The 17,796-nt window shown below is 48.5% G+C and overlaps 1 protein-coding gene across 1 annotated transcript in view; it reads left to right on the top strand.

Moving 5' to 3' along the window:
• Kif28p (kinesin family member 28, pseudogene) overlaps positions 1-17,796 on the top strand; it is a 54,764-nt gene that overhangs the window by 28,349 nt on the left and 8,619 nt on the right. The window contains exons 8-16 of the mRNA NM_001270385.2: positions 5,632-5,699; positions 7,234-7,340; positions 8,537-8,649; positions 8,863-8,953; positions 10,030-10,084; positions 11,456-11,579; positions 12,426-12,570; positions 14,657-14,775; positions 15,298-15,405. Of these exons, the coding sequence (NP_001257314.1) occupies positions 5,632-5,699; positions 7,234-7,340; positions 8,537-8,649; positions 8,863-8,953; positions 10,030-10,084; positions 11,456-11,579; positions 12,426-12,570; positions 14,657-14,775; positions 15,298-15,405 (930 nt within the window). The remainder of the gene's footprint in view (positions 1-5,631; positions 5,700-7,233; positions 7,341-8,536; positions 8,650-8,862; positions 8,954-10,029; positions 10,085-11,455; positions 11,580-12,425; positions 12,571-14,656; positions 14,776-15,297; positions 15,406-17,796) is intronic.

Below are 17,796 nucleotides of genomic sequence, written 5' to 3'. Positions count from 1 at the left end.
TCCTAGCAGCCTTCAGATGAAGATGTAGAACTCTCAGTTCCTCCTGCACCATGCCTGCCTGGATGCTGCCATGTTCCCACCTTGATGATACTGGACTGAACCTCTGAACCTGTAAACCACCTCCAGTTAAATGTTGTCTTTATAATACTTGCCTTGGTCATGGTGTCTGTTCACAGCAGTAAAACCTAAGACACCATTGTAGAAGGATTTATCCTCAGGAACCATTTGGCTATCTGATACTTAGGGAATGACTTGATCTTTCATAGCCAGAGCAATGGGTATCGTGTTTTTCTTTATCTCCTGTAATTCGTCCAACCACAACTGGATTGTAAGCATTTGCTTCTGTGACCGCAGTAGTTTTAATCCATTCATAAAGAGGCACGGATCTTGCTCTTAATAGTCTAATAGCCTTTTTGCATTCGTTAGTGGCATTTTCAAAAGGTAAAGATTCAATTAAGACTTCCTCTAGCATTTGGATCTGATATTGCTCTATTAAGAGCTGTGGTAAGTCTTTGCAAAAATTGTGTGAAAAGTTCGAAATGATTCAGTTCGTCCCTGTTCAGCCTTGTCCCAAACATTTAAGACCATTGTACAACATTGTTCCAGGACAGTAATTAAAGCCTCATCTTTTCACAATGTCAGCCATTATAACTGAGGGCCAACCTCTCCGATGGTTGCCATCAAAGCTCTCCAATCTTTTGGAATTATACAATGGCCCAGTTATTAAGTCTCTGTTAACACATGGTGAGTGTATGTCATAGTTCATTATTGCTTCCTTTTTTTCTCTCTTTTTTTTCGGAGCTGGGGACCGAACCCAGGGCCTTGCGCTTGCTAGGCAAGCGCTCTACCACTGAGCTAAATCCCCCACCCCTCATTATTGCTTCCTTAAGCCTTTTTACATCCTGTGCCTCTATAGGTTGACATCTGAATTCTCCATAACCCTGTAGATTTTCTTCATCTCTTTCCAATTCCCTTATCAAGGCTGGGGAAATCATTTTAGTTTAGTTTAGTTTTGTTTTTTAACAGAAACAGACTGCCCTTGTTACAAGGTGATGCTATATGTTCTCCCTTCCTTTCTCTGTCCCCATCTTAGTATGTACTTCAATTTTACTAATTGGAAATTTTCTTACTAGCTGGAAATTTTCTTCTAGGACTTCTCCAATTTTTGTTGTATTTTTTGTTGTATTTTTTTGGGGGGGTTCTTTTTTTCCGGAGCTGGGGAACCGAACCCAGGGCCTTGCGCTTCCTAGGCAAGCGCTCTACCACTGAGCTAAATCCCCAACCCCTTTTTCTTGTATTTTTACTATCTTAATCTCCTCCTCAATTTTGCCTATAGATTTCTCTAAATTTTCCTCTGTTTTTTCTATCTTTATTATTTTAGTATCCTCCTCAATTTCGTCAATACATGTCTCTAAACTTTTTTTAATCCTTTTTCTTTTTCTGCTTCTCGGACATCTGAAGTTTCCATATTCTGATTTATAACTTTCAGTTCTCTCCCCTCTAGTTTTGACATTGTTTTCGTTCTGTTTTGTAATCCTTTTTCTAAGGCTTGTGAAATTTTTTCAGACCTTGTTTATTAAAAAGGCCTAGCAAGGGGCTGGGGATTTAGCTCAGTGGTAGAGCGCTTACCTAGAAAGCGCAAGGCCCTGGATTCGGTCCCAGCTCCGGGGAAAAAAAAAAAAAAGAACCAAAAAAAAAAAAAAAATAGGCCTAGCAAAGTAAAATGCTTATTAGGACAAGACTGAAGCCTAACAATGCAATAATTACAACTGGCAAGGTGCCAATTTCCTCTAGATCCATCCCTTTCGAACTATTCAAATATTATTACATAAATTCCAAAAGGTCTTTATCATGTTTATCATCTTTAATGTGTTTCTTTCCAACTTGTAACCCTAGTACCTGACCTGGAGTTTTCTGTGCTTTTGTCTCCCTCTGGTGTTCGATTCAGGACACTGCAGGGGTTTCCGGTTTTTTGTTTGTTTGTTTTTTTTGTTTTGTTTTGTTTTTTATTTGTAGGGAGGGGCTGATTGTAGAAAAAAACTCCATAGCTTTTGTTCTCCCGAGCAGATGTTGTCTTCTGTTTCCTATGCATGACCGGTTATGACCTTTTCTCTATTGGAAAAATGGCGTGAGTCCCGCTCTGAGCCCCTGGTGTGGCTGTCTCAGGGCTTGGGCCCAAACTGCAACCCGCAGCCTGTGAACCAATTCCAGGCACCGGCGACTCGGGGACACAGGAAGTGAGCACAGGCAGGAGGGGCTGAGCTCCGGATGCTGGTATCAGATGCTGCGCCAGTGAAAAACGGGTGTTTAGGGCTGTGTCCCCGCCTGCAGTTGAGCCTTGTGCTGGGAGGGAGCCTCTGGAAGCTCTCTGTGGTGCAGGCTCTGATGCTATGGGACCATGCAGCCATCGGGAGTGCTGCAGTTGGCTGGTCCCAAGCAGTATCTGTATTTCGTTCTATGGTAGTTTCGAGGCTGCATTTTTGGGGAAGGGTGTGCCTCTCTATCGCCTAATTTGTCTCAGATAGTTTGGTTCTGTGCCCAGAGTAAGGTGCACCAAAATGTAGTACGACTATTTTGAATTTATTCCCGACTAGCTTACAAAGAAATGAGATTCCGACTATGGTTATTTTATTTGGTTTTGACAATTACTGGGTGGTGTGTGTGTGTGTGTGTGTGTGTGTGTGTGTGTGTGTGTGTGTGGTGTGAGTGTGTGTGTGAGTGTATGTGAGTGTGTGGTGTGTGTGTGGTGTGTGTGAGTGTATGTGAGTGTGTGAGTGTGTGTGAGTGTGTATGTGTGTGAGTGTGAGTGTATGTGAGTGTGTGAGTGTGTGTGGTGTGTGTGAGTGTATGTGAGTGTGTGAGTGTGTGTGTGAGTGTGTGAGTGTGTGTGTGTGGGGTGTGTGAGTGTGTGTGAGTGTATGTGAGTGTGTGAGTGTGTGTGAGTGTGTATGTGTGTGAGTGTGAGTGTATGTGAGTGTGTGAGTGTGTGTGGTGTGTGTGTGAGTGTGTGTGAGTGTATGTGAGTGTGTGAGTGTGTGAGTGTGTGTGGGGTGTGTGAGTGTGTGTGAGTGTATGTGAGTGTATGTGAGTGTGTGAGTGTGTGTGGTGTGTGTGAGTGTGTGTGAGTGTATGTGAGTGTGTGAGTGTGTGTGAGTGTGTGTGAGTGTGTATGTGTGTGTGTGAGTGTGTGTGTGTGTGTGTGTGTGGCCTGCCTACCTCCCAGCGGTGTACCCCAGGTACTTGCTGCTTCTCCTGGCCATGTGTTCATTGGTCCATCTCCTCCCCTGGCACCTTCTCCTCTTTCTTTCTCATTCTTCTCCACTTTCTCCAAACTCAGCCTGCCTACCTCTAATCCCTCCAGTAATTGGAGCCATTTTTATTTAACCAATAATTTTAAATTAAGGAACAAGATTTGCACAACAAAAGCTGGGGTACAAGATTTAACATTACAATATATAAGTGAACAGAGCGCTGAGGAATGCTCCTGCCTCAGTCTGTCAGGTGCTGCAATTATAGACGTGTAGGTTCTAAGAGTTTCTCCTACCACTGAGCCATCCCCTGCCCCCACTGTAGCTCGGTAGTGATAAAATATCGGGGAAAGGGAGGTAGGGGTGAGTGTTGATGAGCATTCCAGGCTCAAACACAGAATGGCCACAGTCAAGCTCCAAGCTCCAGGACACCAGCCCCAATTTCAGCCAAGGTCTCTTAAAAGGGATTAAGTCACTGGCTCCAACAGATTTCAGCTCGCCCATTCAGACAACAGAGAGAACTCCATCCACTGTGGTTTTAGCAGCCTGTATCCACAATGCCTTCAAACGTTATGGTAGATTTCAAAAAGCCACTTCCAACTTCTGTATGTGTGCCTTTCAGCAAACGATACTCCTGGATTGTTCCCAGTCAGGACCTCGATACTCCTGCATTGTTCCCATCAGGACCTCGGAAGGGTGCACAATTCAAGGTTGCAGCTGTGTGTTATCTTAAGTTGTAAACAATGGTCACAAGGGAAACCCAAGGCCAGGTAGGTTGGTGGTTACATTGTTCTCTTAAAGGCAGGCAGAACAAACCAGCTGAACAGGGCAGCCTTAAGTCTTAGGTGTCCCCAAGATAGATTATTAACTTTGGCTGTGAGGTCCAGCAGAAGTCCCAGTCTCTTAAAATCCTAGCGCTCTTTTCACAATATTGCATTGCTTCACCTAGGAGGTTACCAAATCATACCCTACCTCCGTCCTGGTCTGTGACAGTGTCTCCAAAGAGGATTTAGCAAAGAAGAAAGACCTGCCCTGGACATAGGTGATACCAATCCCAAGTCCACCTTGGGTGCTGTGGTGCTCTTGCCTAACTGTCTGGAGGAGCGGAATCCGCTAGGAGTCTGAGGCAAGAGAAATCCTTTTCAGCAGTAGATTGATTTCCCCAGGTGCTTAGCTCACTGACAGGAAGCTACACAGGAGCAATCACCATGCTCTCCACAGGATCTGGAACTAGCAAACCGCTTTCTCTCTGTCCTGCTAACATCCAGTGCTCCCTCAATTTCCTGAGGACATTGCAGAGGACCCAGCACTAAGAGTCCGAGGCAGAGTCAGCAGGATGGGGACTGAGTTAGCCAGTGGCAGGCTCAAATTCCACGTCCAGTTATCGTATGGGTGACTTTAGCTGTGGTAGTTTTCTCTAGGCAGAGTTTTCTGGGTGGTAAAATTCCAACAGGGCAGTGAGATGGCTCAGCGGGAAAAGGTGCTTGTGGCCAATCCTGACAGCCTGAGTTCTATTCCTAGAATCCACAGAGTGGAGGGAGAGAACCAACTCTTGTAAGTTGTCCTCTGACTGACACAGTGCCACACACACACACACACACACACACACTCACAAATAAATAAATGTAAAAATAAATTTATGTTTTAACAACTTAAAGTTCAGAGATGTGACAAGATGCTTTATGGTTAGGAGCTCTTGCTCTTGCAGAGGACCAGGTTTTGATTCTCGTGACCCACGTGATGGCTCGCAACCATCTGTAACTCCAATCCCAGGGAATGTGAAGCCTTCTTTGGACCTCCACAGGGGCCAGACACGTACGTGGTACACACACATACATGCAGGCAAAACATACACATAAAATAACTAAACAATCCTTTAAAAGTAATTAAAATTTCAAACAGTGCTGAAAATTTCATAAGGTCAACTGTTTTGTGAGTTATTTTTTCATCAGCATGTGTGTGCATGAGGTTCCTGTGTGTGCACAGGTAGGAATGCCTCTGCGTGCCTGTGTGTGTGTGTGTGTGTGTGTGTGTGTGTGTGCGTGTGTGCGCGCGCGTATGTGTGTGCACAGAGGACAACCTCAGGAGGGCCACCCTCAGGAATGCTATCTACTTCCTTTGAGATTGGGCTTCTTGTTGGCCTGGAGCTCACCAATTAGACCACTGTCCAGTGAGCTCCATGGATCCTCCTGTCTCTGCTTGACGAGTGAGTACCAGCACATGTGGCATATTTATGTGGGTTCTGGTATCGAACTCAGTACCTGGCGCTTGCAAAGCGGGTACTCTACTGTCTGCGTCGTCTTCCCAGCCTCAGCATTGGCTACTGTAATAGCAACCATGGTAATAAACTCCTGGTGATGAAAGTCTGCTGGGCCCTTTCCAGATTGCAGCCCTAAGTCCCGCTGACATCTGCTACGAGGAGACCTTGTCGACGCTGAGATATGCGGAGAGGTAGGTAGTCTGTGAGCGGTACCTAGTCATCGTGGTCTGTGTCCTAAGTCACAAGTCCTTTCAGCTCTCAGCTACTTGATGGCTTGGTGTTTGGGGTGAGAGTCCAGGAGGAGGACAGAGTGGCCTGAGAGAGGGGAGGAGGGACTGGAGGGCGGGCTTGGCAGTAAGAACAAAGGGACAAACACTGCAGCTGTGCATTTCAGCTCTCTCAGGGAAGCCCACAAACTGTACCTTGTGCCTTAAAGTGGTGGTGTGTGGCCCTGAGGCAGGTGGATCTCAGTGAGTTAGAGCTCAGGCCAGCTCTAAGCCAAGAGCTTAGAAAACCCAAAACGACAAAACCCTACAGTGCAGACTATGCTTCTCCTAGTCCGACCTTCAGCCGCTTCTCAGCCAGGGTTCCTTTCCTGTGTGTGAAGACCACATTTCATGGCCCAGAGGCGGTACTGTTTGATGATACATTTTCTCCCAACACCTGCAATGCAAGCTCAGATCTGTAGGTGGAACTTCTGGCTATAGCAACATCTGGAAGGTTCCCTTTCTCCTGCCTATTGCTGCAATCTTTGTCATGTTTTATAAAGGGTGATAGAATTCGGTGGGAGGGAGCATCTCAGTAGCCCCAGGCCTCCAAGGCATTCCCCTGAGGGGACATGCTTAGTACATGGGACAGGTTTGGTATGAAAGGAAGTTTCCTGGGGGAAGAGACAGGGGCCTGGAAAAGGGGTAGAGGCAGAGAAAGGAGGGGGACAGAGAAGAACAGAGAAAGAGAGAGAGAAAGGAGAGAGGAATAGGACATGGACAGAGGGATGGAAGGAAAGAGAAAAAGGGAGAGAGATGGTCAGGGGGAGGGGAGTAGGGAGGAGAGGGAGGGGGAGGGGGAAAGCTGGAGTAGCCAGTAGCCCTTATGCACGAGGTTGGCTGGGCTCTATTCACTGTCCTAAACTTTAGGCTTGGTGCAAGCCTCATTGAAATCTGTGTAAAATGTCTTTTGTGGAATGCTTAAGACAGCTGCGGTAAATCTAAAGATAAAATAGCATAAGATACCCAGTTAAATTCAAATTTCAGGCGGAGAGTAAGTCACATTAGGTATGCCTGAGTTTCTGTGGTGACACAGGAGGTGGGGACAGAAACAGAAACCCTGTGAGTTGACTGCAGCCTGTGGTAGTTTGCCTATGGCTTCCAGGGTTTTAATTGTTGACGAAGCACATTCTCGAATTAGCCAAGTGTGTTCAGGACCCAGCATGTTTGTGTGAACCATGTAGGTTATTGAAATCAGTTTCGGTCTCCATGATTGCAGATTATGTATAGCCTGTGACTCACAGGCGTCGTCCCAGGCTAGCTATGAAGGTGGTCCAAGAAATTTGTAGATGACAAGGTACCGTCACAATGTCAAAAGGCGAGACATGCCAGGTAGTAAAAGCCGACATGGTTTTTACCCCATGGGTTCTGAACTTGCCCGCTGCTGTTACCCCAGGGCTGGTGCTCGAGCTTTGACAGCAAAGGGGCCTGAGAGTGTGTCTGCCATTGTGTACGACAGGGCTAAGAAGGTTCGGAACAGAGCTGTAATCAACACCTGTCCACTGGTGAGAGCGTCCAGGGCTGAGAATGCTCTGCTGCTTGGATTCGGGGGTGCTGGAGCAGCAGGTAAATCAAGTCAGGAGGCTAAGCTCAGCCACACCTGGAGCTGGATGACACCCGGGGGCTAGGACAGAGGGGCGGCTGGCACAGCAATGGTCTGGGGAAGGAGAACTAGCCAGGCAGATGGAGTGGGAGGGAAGGCCTAAGTTTTGTTAAGGGTCTTAACAAAGTGACTCAGCCTGGAGAAGTTCCAGCTTGGAGATCGGTGTAGTATCTCCTTTGTCACAAGAAGCAAAGGTCTTGGGTTTTCCCACGATGCCTTGGGCTTTCCCACAATGCTCAGATACAGAGTAGCTACACCCATGAGGATACATTCCCAGGCTTCCTGTGCCAACTGCAACAAAGCACTAAGTTAGAGCAGCTGCAGACAGTGGCCCACACCTGGCTCTGTTGGTCACGAGGCTCTGAATGCTGGGAGATGGCCTGTGTGTGGCCTCGGATTCCCACTATCTTAGTTAGGGTGTTACTGCTGTGGACAGACACCATGGCCAAGGCAACTCTTACAAAGGACAACATTTAATTGGGGCTGGCTTACAGGTTCAGAGGTTCCGTTCATTATTAAGGCAGGAGCATGGCAGCATCCAGGCAGGCATGATGCAGGAGGAGCTGAGAGTTCTACATCTTAACCCGAAGGAAGCCAGGAACAGACTAAGCATCCCCAGGCAGTTAGGAGGAGGGTCTCCAAGCCCACGCCCACAGTGACACATTTCCTCCAACAAGACCACACCTTCCAATAGCACCACTCCCTGGGCCAAGCATATGCAAACCAACACACAAACCCAGACATGAAACATGAAAAACGGGTTGGGGATTTGGCTCAGTGGTAGAGCGCTTGCCTAGCAAGTGCAAGGTCCTGGGTTCGGTCCCCAGCTCCGAAAAAAAAGAAAAAAAAAAAAAAGAAACATGAAAAACGGTGTAAGGCAAACCTGTCGTTCTTTCTGACCCTCTGGTTGGATGGGAAGTCCATGAGTAGATGGTCACATGCCTGCACATATGAAAAGGGGAAAGGGGGACCTCTGAGCTCCCTGCTCCCCATGAACCGTCTTCTGTGTTCTCATCATGCATGAGCTACCCCAGGACTGTGCAGATAGATGAGTCTTCCTGCAGAATCACACAGAAGCAGCTCAGTTTTCTCTCTCCTCTGTCTACTCTACATCTCTCCTTTGATGATGCCGTTGCTTAAAGTCCCTCCTTCCCTCTAGAGCACTCAGCCTGTTTCTGGGCAGAACAGCAACTGGGGACTTGGGGAACCTGGGCCCAGCTGCTGGAGCAGGCACGGAGAGAGTGGGAGCAACAGTACATGGCTCTCGCACAGGTGAGCCTCACCTTGCTGCGGTGGTTCGTTTCCCTCCACACAGCTGGCAGCCAGGGACCTGAAGAAAATAGGTAAGGCAGAAGTAAAGGAGGGAGGGGCCATAGAAAATGGCTGGTGTGGGGACTAAAGGAAGTGTGGCCCCTGGGACAGGACCTGCCCAAGCAGCTCTCCTTCCTTCCGAGGTCTCTGGGATGGACTTCTCTGTCTTCCTAGGAACAGCAGATGGTAAAGATTCTCCCACACCTTCTCAATGTCAATGAAGACCCACAGCTGACGGGGGTCCTCAAATTCTTCATTCACAATGGTACTTGATTCAGCTGCCCCCTTACTCCCCCCACCCCCACCCCACCCCTGCTGCTCCAGGCCAGCTATGATTCCCTTTCCTTCCTCCCCCTCTTCCTCCCTCCCTCCCTCCCCTTTTTTCCTTCCCCCTTTCCTTTTTTGATTTTTTTAAAACTTTGCACTACAAAACATACAACATAAAGTTCACCTCTTTAAACACTCTCGAGAGTTCAGTGCAAAGGCACTAAACCATCACCACATCTATTCCAGAACTTGCCATCATTGCCTCAGACCAAAAATCTGTACCCATTAAAAACCACTTCCCCTCTTTCCTCCCCAAGCCTTGGGCGACCACCACTCTTCCTTCTGCATCTGGACTTCCCCATGCCAGGGGCCTCACAGCAGTGAGATCACCCCACAGTTCTCCATTGTGTGTCTCTCAATCCACTGAGTAGAATTAGGCTCAATCAAGGTGTAGCATGATGTGGAATTTCTTTCCTGAGTGCATGTTATCAGTCCATCACCCACACGTGGTCACATTGCATTTTTGTGCAGTGGTTTCTCAGGTGGCAGCCTGCGGAATGGCGCTGTCCAATATGTATCCTACCCGATGGATTGGGATTCAGAGCCCAGAGTTGGGCTGACACCTGTACTCTCTTCCCTGGCGGCCATCATTCATGTCTAAGACAGGGGTAGGGAGGACAGCCAGAGCCACTCAGGAACTACAGGGGACACTGTACCTCGAGGGGTCAGCCACCACAGAATCAGAGCTTCTAAGAGGAGTGGCCTAGCCTCAGTGGGTAATTGAGGACTAAGGCCCATGAAAAAGGTGGCACTGTCACCAAGCTGACAAAAAAAAAAAAAAAAAAAAAAGCAGAAAGTAAAATAACTTACATAAAGCGGGGTCATATGTGGGTGCTGTTGTGACTGATAGCTCCAATGGGAGCCTGGGTGCTATCGTGATTGACAGCTCCAATGGGAGAACACATTCTTCGTGTGCCCTAACTGAAGAAAGAAATGCTATGTTCACACCACCAGGTCTATTATCTTATCCAGGCAGAAGGATGACGATTTCTAAACTGTCCTGACTCTTTCCAGGCTCCTGTGAGGTTGGTCGGGCTGCTTCAAACGCCATCTGTCTTCAAAGCCTGGGGTAAGGACAGCACCTGCGTCCCGAACTGGAGGACCAGGACCTCTCAGCCCAGCCTGGACATCATCCTGTTTGGTTTTGGCTTTTTTGTAGACAGGATCAATAACACTATGTAGTTCAGGTTGGCTTCAAATACAAAGCACCTCCTCCTCTGAGTGCTAGATTGTCAGATTCTGGAAAGATATCTGGCCATGGGTAAGGCAGACTGTAAGCCCAGTTGGATGAGCTTTAAAAGTCCCCAGGCCTCCCCCAGCATCTTTTCCAGTGTTCATTGGAGAGTGCGTCCTGAGCTGCAGTGTGGTTCATTCTTCCTGTTTTCTTATGCTCATTTTGGGAGAAAAGGATGCCAAAGGTTAGAGCTTGTAAGAACTCCACAGCAGAAGCAAGGCAATTGAGCAAGAGACAAGGGGAGGGAAAATAGAGCCCGTGTGGAGGGTCTGTCACAATTGTACCTTCGGGTACCCTCAGGTGTCTGGGTTTGAAGACCTCACGGAAGCAGTTTTTAAAATTATTTTAAAAATCACATATATGGGGTTGGGGATTTAGCTCAGTGGCAGAGCTCTTGCCTAGCAAGCACAAGGCCCTGGGTTCAGTCCCCAGCTCCGAAAAAAAGAAAGAAGAAAAAAAAATCACATATATGTGTTTTAACTGGCACCATAGTCATGTACATTTGTATCAATAGTGTGAGCCCCAGTCTATGTCGGTTCAGATGTGTGTATAATGCTTAGCCATCGGGTACGGGGACTTTGAAGCGTTGAGCTAATGACCTTGAGCTCATAATCCTACACTATAGGACACCAGGAGTGCTCTGCCTTTCAGCTCTACCCTGTGTCCACTAACCATTTGCCCACGTCCTCTCTGGCTACAGTAACAACTCCTCTTTACTCCTTTGAGATGAGTGTTATGTCCTCCACGTATGGGTGAAAACGGAGGATTTTGTCTTTCTGGACCCGGACCTGGTTGATTTCATAATGGCTTCCAGTTGTACCCACGTTGTTGACCTCAGGAGAATCTCTCTGGCCAAACAGTTTCCCCTGGTGTACACAAATACCACGTTTATTATATCAGGTTGATGGACAGACACAGGGGTTTATTCCATATTTTGGCTATTGAAACATGCATTCATTTCTCCATTGATAGCTTTGTCTTTTGGTCGTTATGTCTGGAGGTTCCTGGCAGCTGCAGGCCCTCAGCTGGGGTTCATTCTGTGGCTAGAATAGCATCCACGCTGCCTTCCAGGTCCCTGCAGCTTCCATAGCACTGTGTGGTGTTGGGGGGTGAGGGGTGGCAGGAGCTTCCCCGTTGATCATAGCTGTGGATCTCTTTGTGAAACCCAACCAGCCATAGGGTGACTGCAACCAACTCCTGTCTTAGCATTTCAGATAAGCATGCTTCCTTCACGAACATGGATGGTAAAGTGACGGTCGCTCCACACATCACGGGCAAAGTCATTGTCAATGGGGTACCTGTCAGCAGCAGGACAAAGCTGCAGCATTTGGTAGGTTCCTTGCCCAGCCACGGCAGTGCCTCAGTGATACCCTCAAGAAGGTGCTCGGGATGGCGGGGGTGGCTCTCTTTGTGAAACGTCCCCTGTCACAGTGAGAGGGGCTGGCCCTGGCCTGGAGCTTCCCACCTCTGCCAGACTGCAATGGCTGAGGTGAGAGACCTGTTCCTACCCACTGGGTCTCGGGAACATTATTTCAGTTCTTTGAACATCTCCCATAACTGAAGGAAGATGGAAATGGATGCTGTCCAAGATCCTGCTCAGTGCTCTCATGTTATAGCATCTGAGGCTTAAGAGAACCTGTTCTTGGCAGAAACCGAACATCTACTTCCAACGGTCCCTCTTTGTCCCTCATTTTCCCACCTGCCATGGAGTCTCTCCCACCACAGTGGCTGCCCTGAGGCCCTCTCCTGTCACCGATTACTACAAACAGAAACCACAGCCTCTAAGACAGGCAGGAGGCTCAGCCACTCCCCTCTTAGAAACACTGGGTGTGCCCTCCCTAGCTTCACCGTCCAGCACACGCCCCATCCCAAAGCTTCCCTTTCGTGGACCAGCAGCAGTGTGGTCTACCTCACCAAAAAGCCCCCACACATCTGCTCTTAAGTCCTCTGCCCTCTCTGAGGACTGCTGAACTCCTAATCTGAATCAGACGCGGATACACGCCACAGAACCCCTGTGCTTTTCTTCTGAGGTTCTGACCATGGTGGTTCCTCTCCTCGAAAAGGGCTGAGCCTAGGTGGCCATGGAGGGAAGAGAGTTCTCAGATCTCTGAGGCTTGAGTAGAAGCCTGGACCCTGGAGCAGGCCAGGCCTTTGCTCCCTAAGTTCTTCCTCCCAGGACCGCATCATCTTGGGATCCAACAGTGCCTTCCTCTACATTGGGTTTCCCTCAGAGCGAGGTGCTGAGGACCTGGGCAGATTCGACTATGACTTTTTCCAGATGGAGAGGGCAGCTGCCGAGGGAGTGAGTGTGGACATGCTTGGTGAGTGCTTCTGGATCTGCCTTCCGCCATCTTCCTGTGCAAACATAAATCAACCGCTTTCATGGTGTCAGAGCACAGTATGCAGAAAGTTAAAACGTGAACGAGCGGTCTCTCTCTCTCTCTCTCTCTCTCTCTCTCTCTCTCTCTCTCTCTCTCTCCCTCTCTCTCTGCACAATGCTGAGGATAAAACCCAAGACTTTGTCGTCTTGCATGCTAGGCAAGCGCTCTACCACTGAGCTACACGTACAGCCACCAAATATGGTCTTCATTGGATACACATCAAAGGTGTGCTTAACTCACTAAACCTGCCCTTAGGGATGAGGGTGACTGTAGTCCGAGTTACAAACCATTGTGTGGGTGTGCGGGACTGTTTCATACAGCGAGTGGAAGCAAGAATACTCAGATGAGATCAGTGGGTTAGATAAAGGCCTTCAGCCAACAGGGGGACAGCATGCACTGAGAGCCTGTTCTGGGCTGGAGAGATGGTGATGGGCAATGTCCAGGCCTTGGTCTGGAGGAAGTTGCCGCTCTAGGTTTCTGAGTGGAAGTTATTCCCTTGCCCCTCAGCCCACCCTCTACCCCCATGCTATCTAGGATTTCTCATAGGTGAGTGGATTCAGAGGCTCCACCCTCTGCCCATCCCCCTTGGATGCTGTCCAAGATCTTGCTCAGTGCTGCTCACTCCACAGGTGGAGGCCCCTTAACACCTCCCCATCGCTCCTCCCCAGCACTGAGTTATGTGCACAGGATTGGCTGGACCCTACTGAGGTCTGCGTGATATGCTGGCTTCTGAGGGGGAGGCACCTGCACTCAGGTGGGGAGCACTGGGGCACTGAGGTTACAGGTATGAGCCGCCATACCTAGCCTGGCTTTAGATTTTCAGACCTCATGGAGTAGCTAAAGCTAGCCCCAAACTCACCATGTAGACCAAGCTGGTATCAGTCTGTTAACCTGTCTCAGGCTGTAGGATCGGGATTACAGATGTGTGGCGCCATGTCCATGTTCCACTGGAGTCCTTGATATACATCTAAGACCGGGGTTAGCAAGACAGCTACGTGCTTAAGAAGGCTTCACAGCCACGAGGACGTGGATTTATACCATCATCCACCCATGGGACAGAGACAAGGAGGTTGCTGGGGCTTAATGGCTACTTGTCTAGGTTTATGGAAAGGTGCTGTCTCAAGGGAATAAGAAAGACAGAGGTGGAGGAGGACACTTGACACCTTCCTTTGTGCTCTGCATGCTCACCAGTACACACACACACAGACACACACACACACACAATCATAAGCAAGATAACCTACCTTTTTGTTTCGCTCTTTATAACTGACTGTATAGAATGCCTTCCCAGAATAAAAACAGTGGTGACGAGAAGGTCATCGAACCCCAGGCTCTGGGCTGATGCACTCGTGTCCCAGCAGTGATGGTGGGTTCCCAAGGCAGTCTGCTGGGAAGTCTGAGGCACTGGTACCATGTGACCCACAGGCAGGGAGCCTCTAAAGAGCAGACAGGTCCTGACACAAGGCAGTGCTCATCCGAATCAGGAATTAGGGCCGGATATAACCATTCCTCCACGGCGCCCAGACACAACTGAACTTAAGAACAGGTTGCTTACTGAGCCTTGGAGGATTCTGCACAAAACCCAAGGGCCCACTGGCCTCTATTTCCTCTACCCCTTCTTCTTGGACAGTCCAGAACTGCACTAGCTTAAGGGCCTTGAGATCAAGAGCGAGAATAGCCAAGATTTCAAGGCCGTGACAAGCAGCTGTATAAATGAACGGTAGAAGCTGGGCAATGACGGCACAGAGGCAGGAGGATCTCTGTGAGTTCACGGCCAGCTTGGCCTACATGTCGAGTTCCAGGACAGACAGGGCTACACAGAGAAGCCCTCTCTTGAAAAACCAAAAACCCAAAACCAAAAAAACCCCCCAAAAAACAAAAACAAACAAACAAACAAACAAACAAAAAAAAACCCAGCAACAACAAAAATCACACCAAGTAAACAAACAGCTGAGTGTGTGAGTTTATCAATGGCTGAAAAGTACAGAACAAGTGACGGACTCACTTCCTCCCTGACTCTCACCAGGTACGGCGAGCCCTGGAGATGACCAAGCCGACCCCAGCATCTTAGCTGTGTTCCAGGACTACATCAAACTCATGCCGCTAGTTGTGGAAGCAAATCAGATGAGTGAGGAGTTGAAGAAGGTAACCTTTTACACCCCGACAACGGTGTAAAGACAGGTCCTAAAAGACCCTCCAGGTCTAGGGAAGGCCGAGGCTTTCCCAGGACTGCATGGAGAGCTAGCGATGGAACTAGGCTAACCCTCAGGCCTTTCCCGCCAGACCGAGCACCTGCCTTACTTATCAGAGCCACTAGCATCTGATGACCACTTTCTGGCTATAATTGGCTGCCCCTGATGTCCCCCAAACATCTCTCCAGCACCTCAGTGGCTCATATGCCACAGAGGGGACTGGGTTAGCTCAGGGGACACAGGATGCCAGTCAGCAGGAGCCTTGAGAAGGAATTAACTGACTTAGGAAGTACAGATAATATTTTGAGGATAGCATTGAGAAATTCTGGTGCTCTGCCATTGAGCTTGGCAGGAACTCTGAGGAACAAGACTATCTGGCCTGTGTTCTATCATGAAGCCTGAGGCTGGGAAGGATGGAGAAGCAGCTGAAAAGGGAATCTGAAGTACAGAGTTTAGTGAAATGTTTCTTTACCAGGGGCTTAAAATGGAACTGAAGGTGAAGAATTTAGCATCGTCAGATTCCAGGGGCTGTGACCTCCAGAAAGAGGTCATGGTGAAGGTGACCAAACAAGGGACTCATGAGGTAAGACGCGCCCGCCCCCACCAGTGGACAGACATGAGCCTTCTCAGAAGGCTTCCAAGGTATTCAGGGGACTTTTGCCAGTTGCATCCAGGAGACCTGGACAAGAAACCAGATGTTCTCTGAGTAGGGTCGAGTCTGGGAACCCTTTGTGGTGTTTCCTTCTTTCTCTCATGGTGCCAGTTCCTGGGATCTAGTGACATTGTGTCTTAGTCAGGGTTACTGTTGCTCTGATGATATCCCATGGCCAAAGGCGACTGGATGAGGAAAGGTTTTATTTCACTCCCACTCCTACATAACTGTTTACCGTTGAAAGCAGTGAGGGCAGGAACCCAAGCAGGATATGAACAGGGAACCAGGAACAGCTTACTGGCTCTCTCCTCCTTATGGCCTGCTCAGCCTGCTCTCTTAGAGAACCCAGGACCACCAGTCCATGGTGGTACCAAACCATGGCTCAGTCCTCCTACATCAACATTAATTAGGAAAATGCTCTTCAGACTTGCCCACAACCTGCTCTTATAAAGGCATTTCTTCAGTTGAACTTCTCTCCTCTCTGATAATCTGTCAAGTGGACCCTAAACCAGAGGGTACACACTGTGTTAGCTACCAATGCTTCTCTGAAAGTGCAAAAGCAACTCGGAGAAAGGTTTAGTTTTGCTCACAGTTTGAGAGTGGAGTCTATCGTGGAGAGAAGTCACATGACAGGGGCTTTGGTCAGCTGGTTGTTCTGCACCTACATCAGGAAGTAGATGAGATGAATACTTCTCTCTGTTCAGCTGCAGTACAGGAACTCAGCCCATGGAATGGTGTTGCTGCTGCTATTCAGGGTGTGTCTCTCCACAACAATCAACCTAGATACTCACAGGCAGGGTCAGAGACTTGTCTCCCAGGTGATTCTAGATCTTGTCCAGTTGATAATCAATGTTAACTATTACAAACGCCCACTGAAGACCCTCTCCTCACATTGAACATGATTCACAAGACTTAGCTAGTATTAAGCCAAGGGAAGTGGGTGGTGGTGACAGACACCTTTAGTCCCAGCACTCAGGAGGCAGAGGCAGAGACAGAGGCAGGCAGATCTCTGAATTTGGGGCTAGCCTGGTCTACATAAGTGAGGTCCAGGATGTCCAGGAACACAGAGAAAACATCTCAAAAAAAAAAAAAAAAGGTCTGTGCCCATGTCTCTGGGTACATGAGACAAAAACATGTCTCTATATGGTGTTCTTCCCTATGCCTGGAGGCCAAAAGAGACAGGACAATCTGTGTTTATCCTGCCACTGCCCCGTTGAAGGTATCATTCATTGGGACAACACCTCCTCCGTTGGCTTTTGATTTTACTCTAGCTGCCAGGAAGAGTCGTTAGGTTTACTTGATATCACTTCTGATGGCGGACTTTCAGTCAAGGAAACTTCCGGCCGAATCCCCTTCTATTGCAGCTGAAGGTTCTCTCCATAACCAGTGTTCTCAGAGGCCCTGCTTTTGCCCAGTGAGAGGCAGCAATTCCTGTCTTGGACTCATTGCTCACTGGAGGGTGGGTGGGTGAGGGTGAACTCCTGAACAAGAATGGAACCCCTCTGTGGGCTTCTGAAAAACAGGTAAAAGTACCTGGGCTTAGCTGCAAGGAAGGTGGAAGGCAAGAAATCCCGAGGCTGTGCACCTGCTTTGGGGCCACTCCTTGCTGTTCTGGAGACCAATTGTCCTGTATTTATTGTCCATTTGTCTATAGCAAACTCTGTTGCTCACTAACTGACCCAAGGTTATGACCCTAGCTCTCTGTAGGCCTCACAGGTCTTGCTTGCTAAGCCATTTCGTTCCAAGGAAAAGCAGTGGTTAAATCTATTTCCCTGCTTTTTCCAGCTCCCTGACCCCACCAACACGCCTTGGCTCTCGCCTTGGCTTTATCTTTAATCAGCCACACATTATCTGTCTGGCTGTACTTCCAGCACACTACTTGGTGTTCTTAAAGGGCCTCAGAAGGCTGTTTGAAAGGCTGGAGAGATGGCTCAGTGGTTAGGAGCACTGACTGCTCTTCCGGAGGTCCTGAGTTCAATTCCCGGCAACCACATGGTGGCTCACAACCGTCTGTAATGGGATCTGATGCCCTCTTCTGGTGTGTCTGAAGTCAGCTACAGTGTACTCACATACATAAAGTAAATAAATTTTAGGAAAAAAACAACTGAGTTTGATGAACATAGTATGTGATTTTTTTAAGTCTGAAAGAGCTGCACAGAGACCACCACTCACAGATGTAATTGGCAAGGGTGTTTTTATTTCTTGAAGCAAGACGCCTTCATGCAGGGGTTGGCCACTTACAAAAACGGCAACAAGTGACAGGACAGACAAAAGCCCGCAGGCCTTTTTATAGGAGACTAGGGGGATTTTGGTTAGGGTTAG

This window comes from Rattus norvegicus, chromosome 13 (genome assembly GCF_036323735.1).
Source record: "Rattus norvegicus strain BN/NHsdMcwi chromosome 13, GRCr8, whole genome shotgun sequence".
NCBI classification, from domain to species: domain Eukaryota; kingdom Metazoa; phylum Chordata; class Mammalia; order Rodentia; family Muridae; genus Rattus; species Rattus norvegicus.
This window is presented reverse-complemented; position numbering and strand designations above follow the sequence as displayed.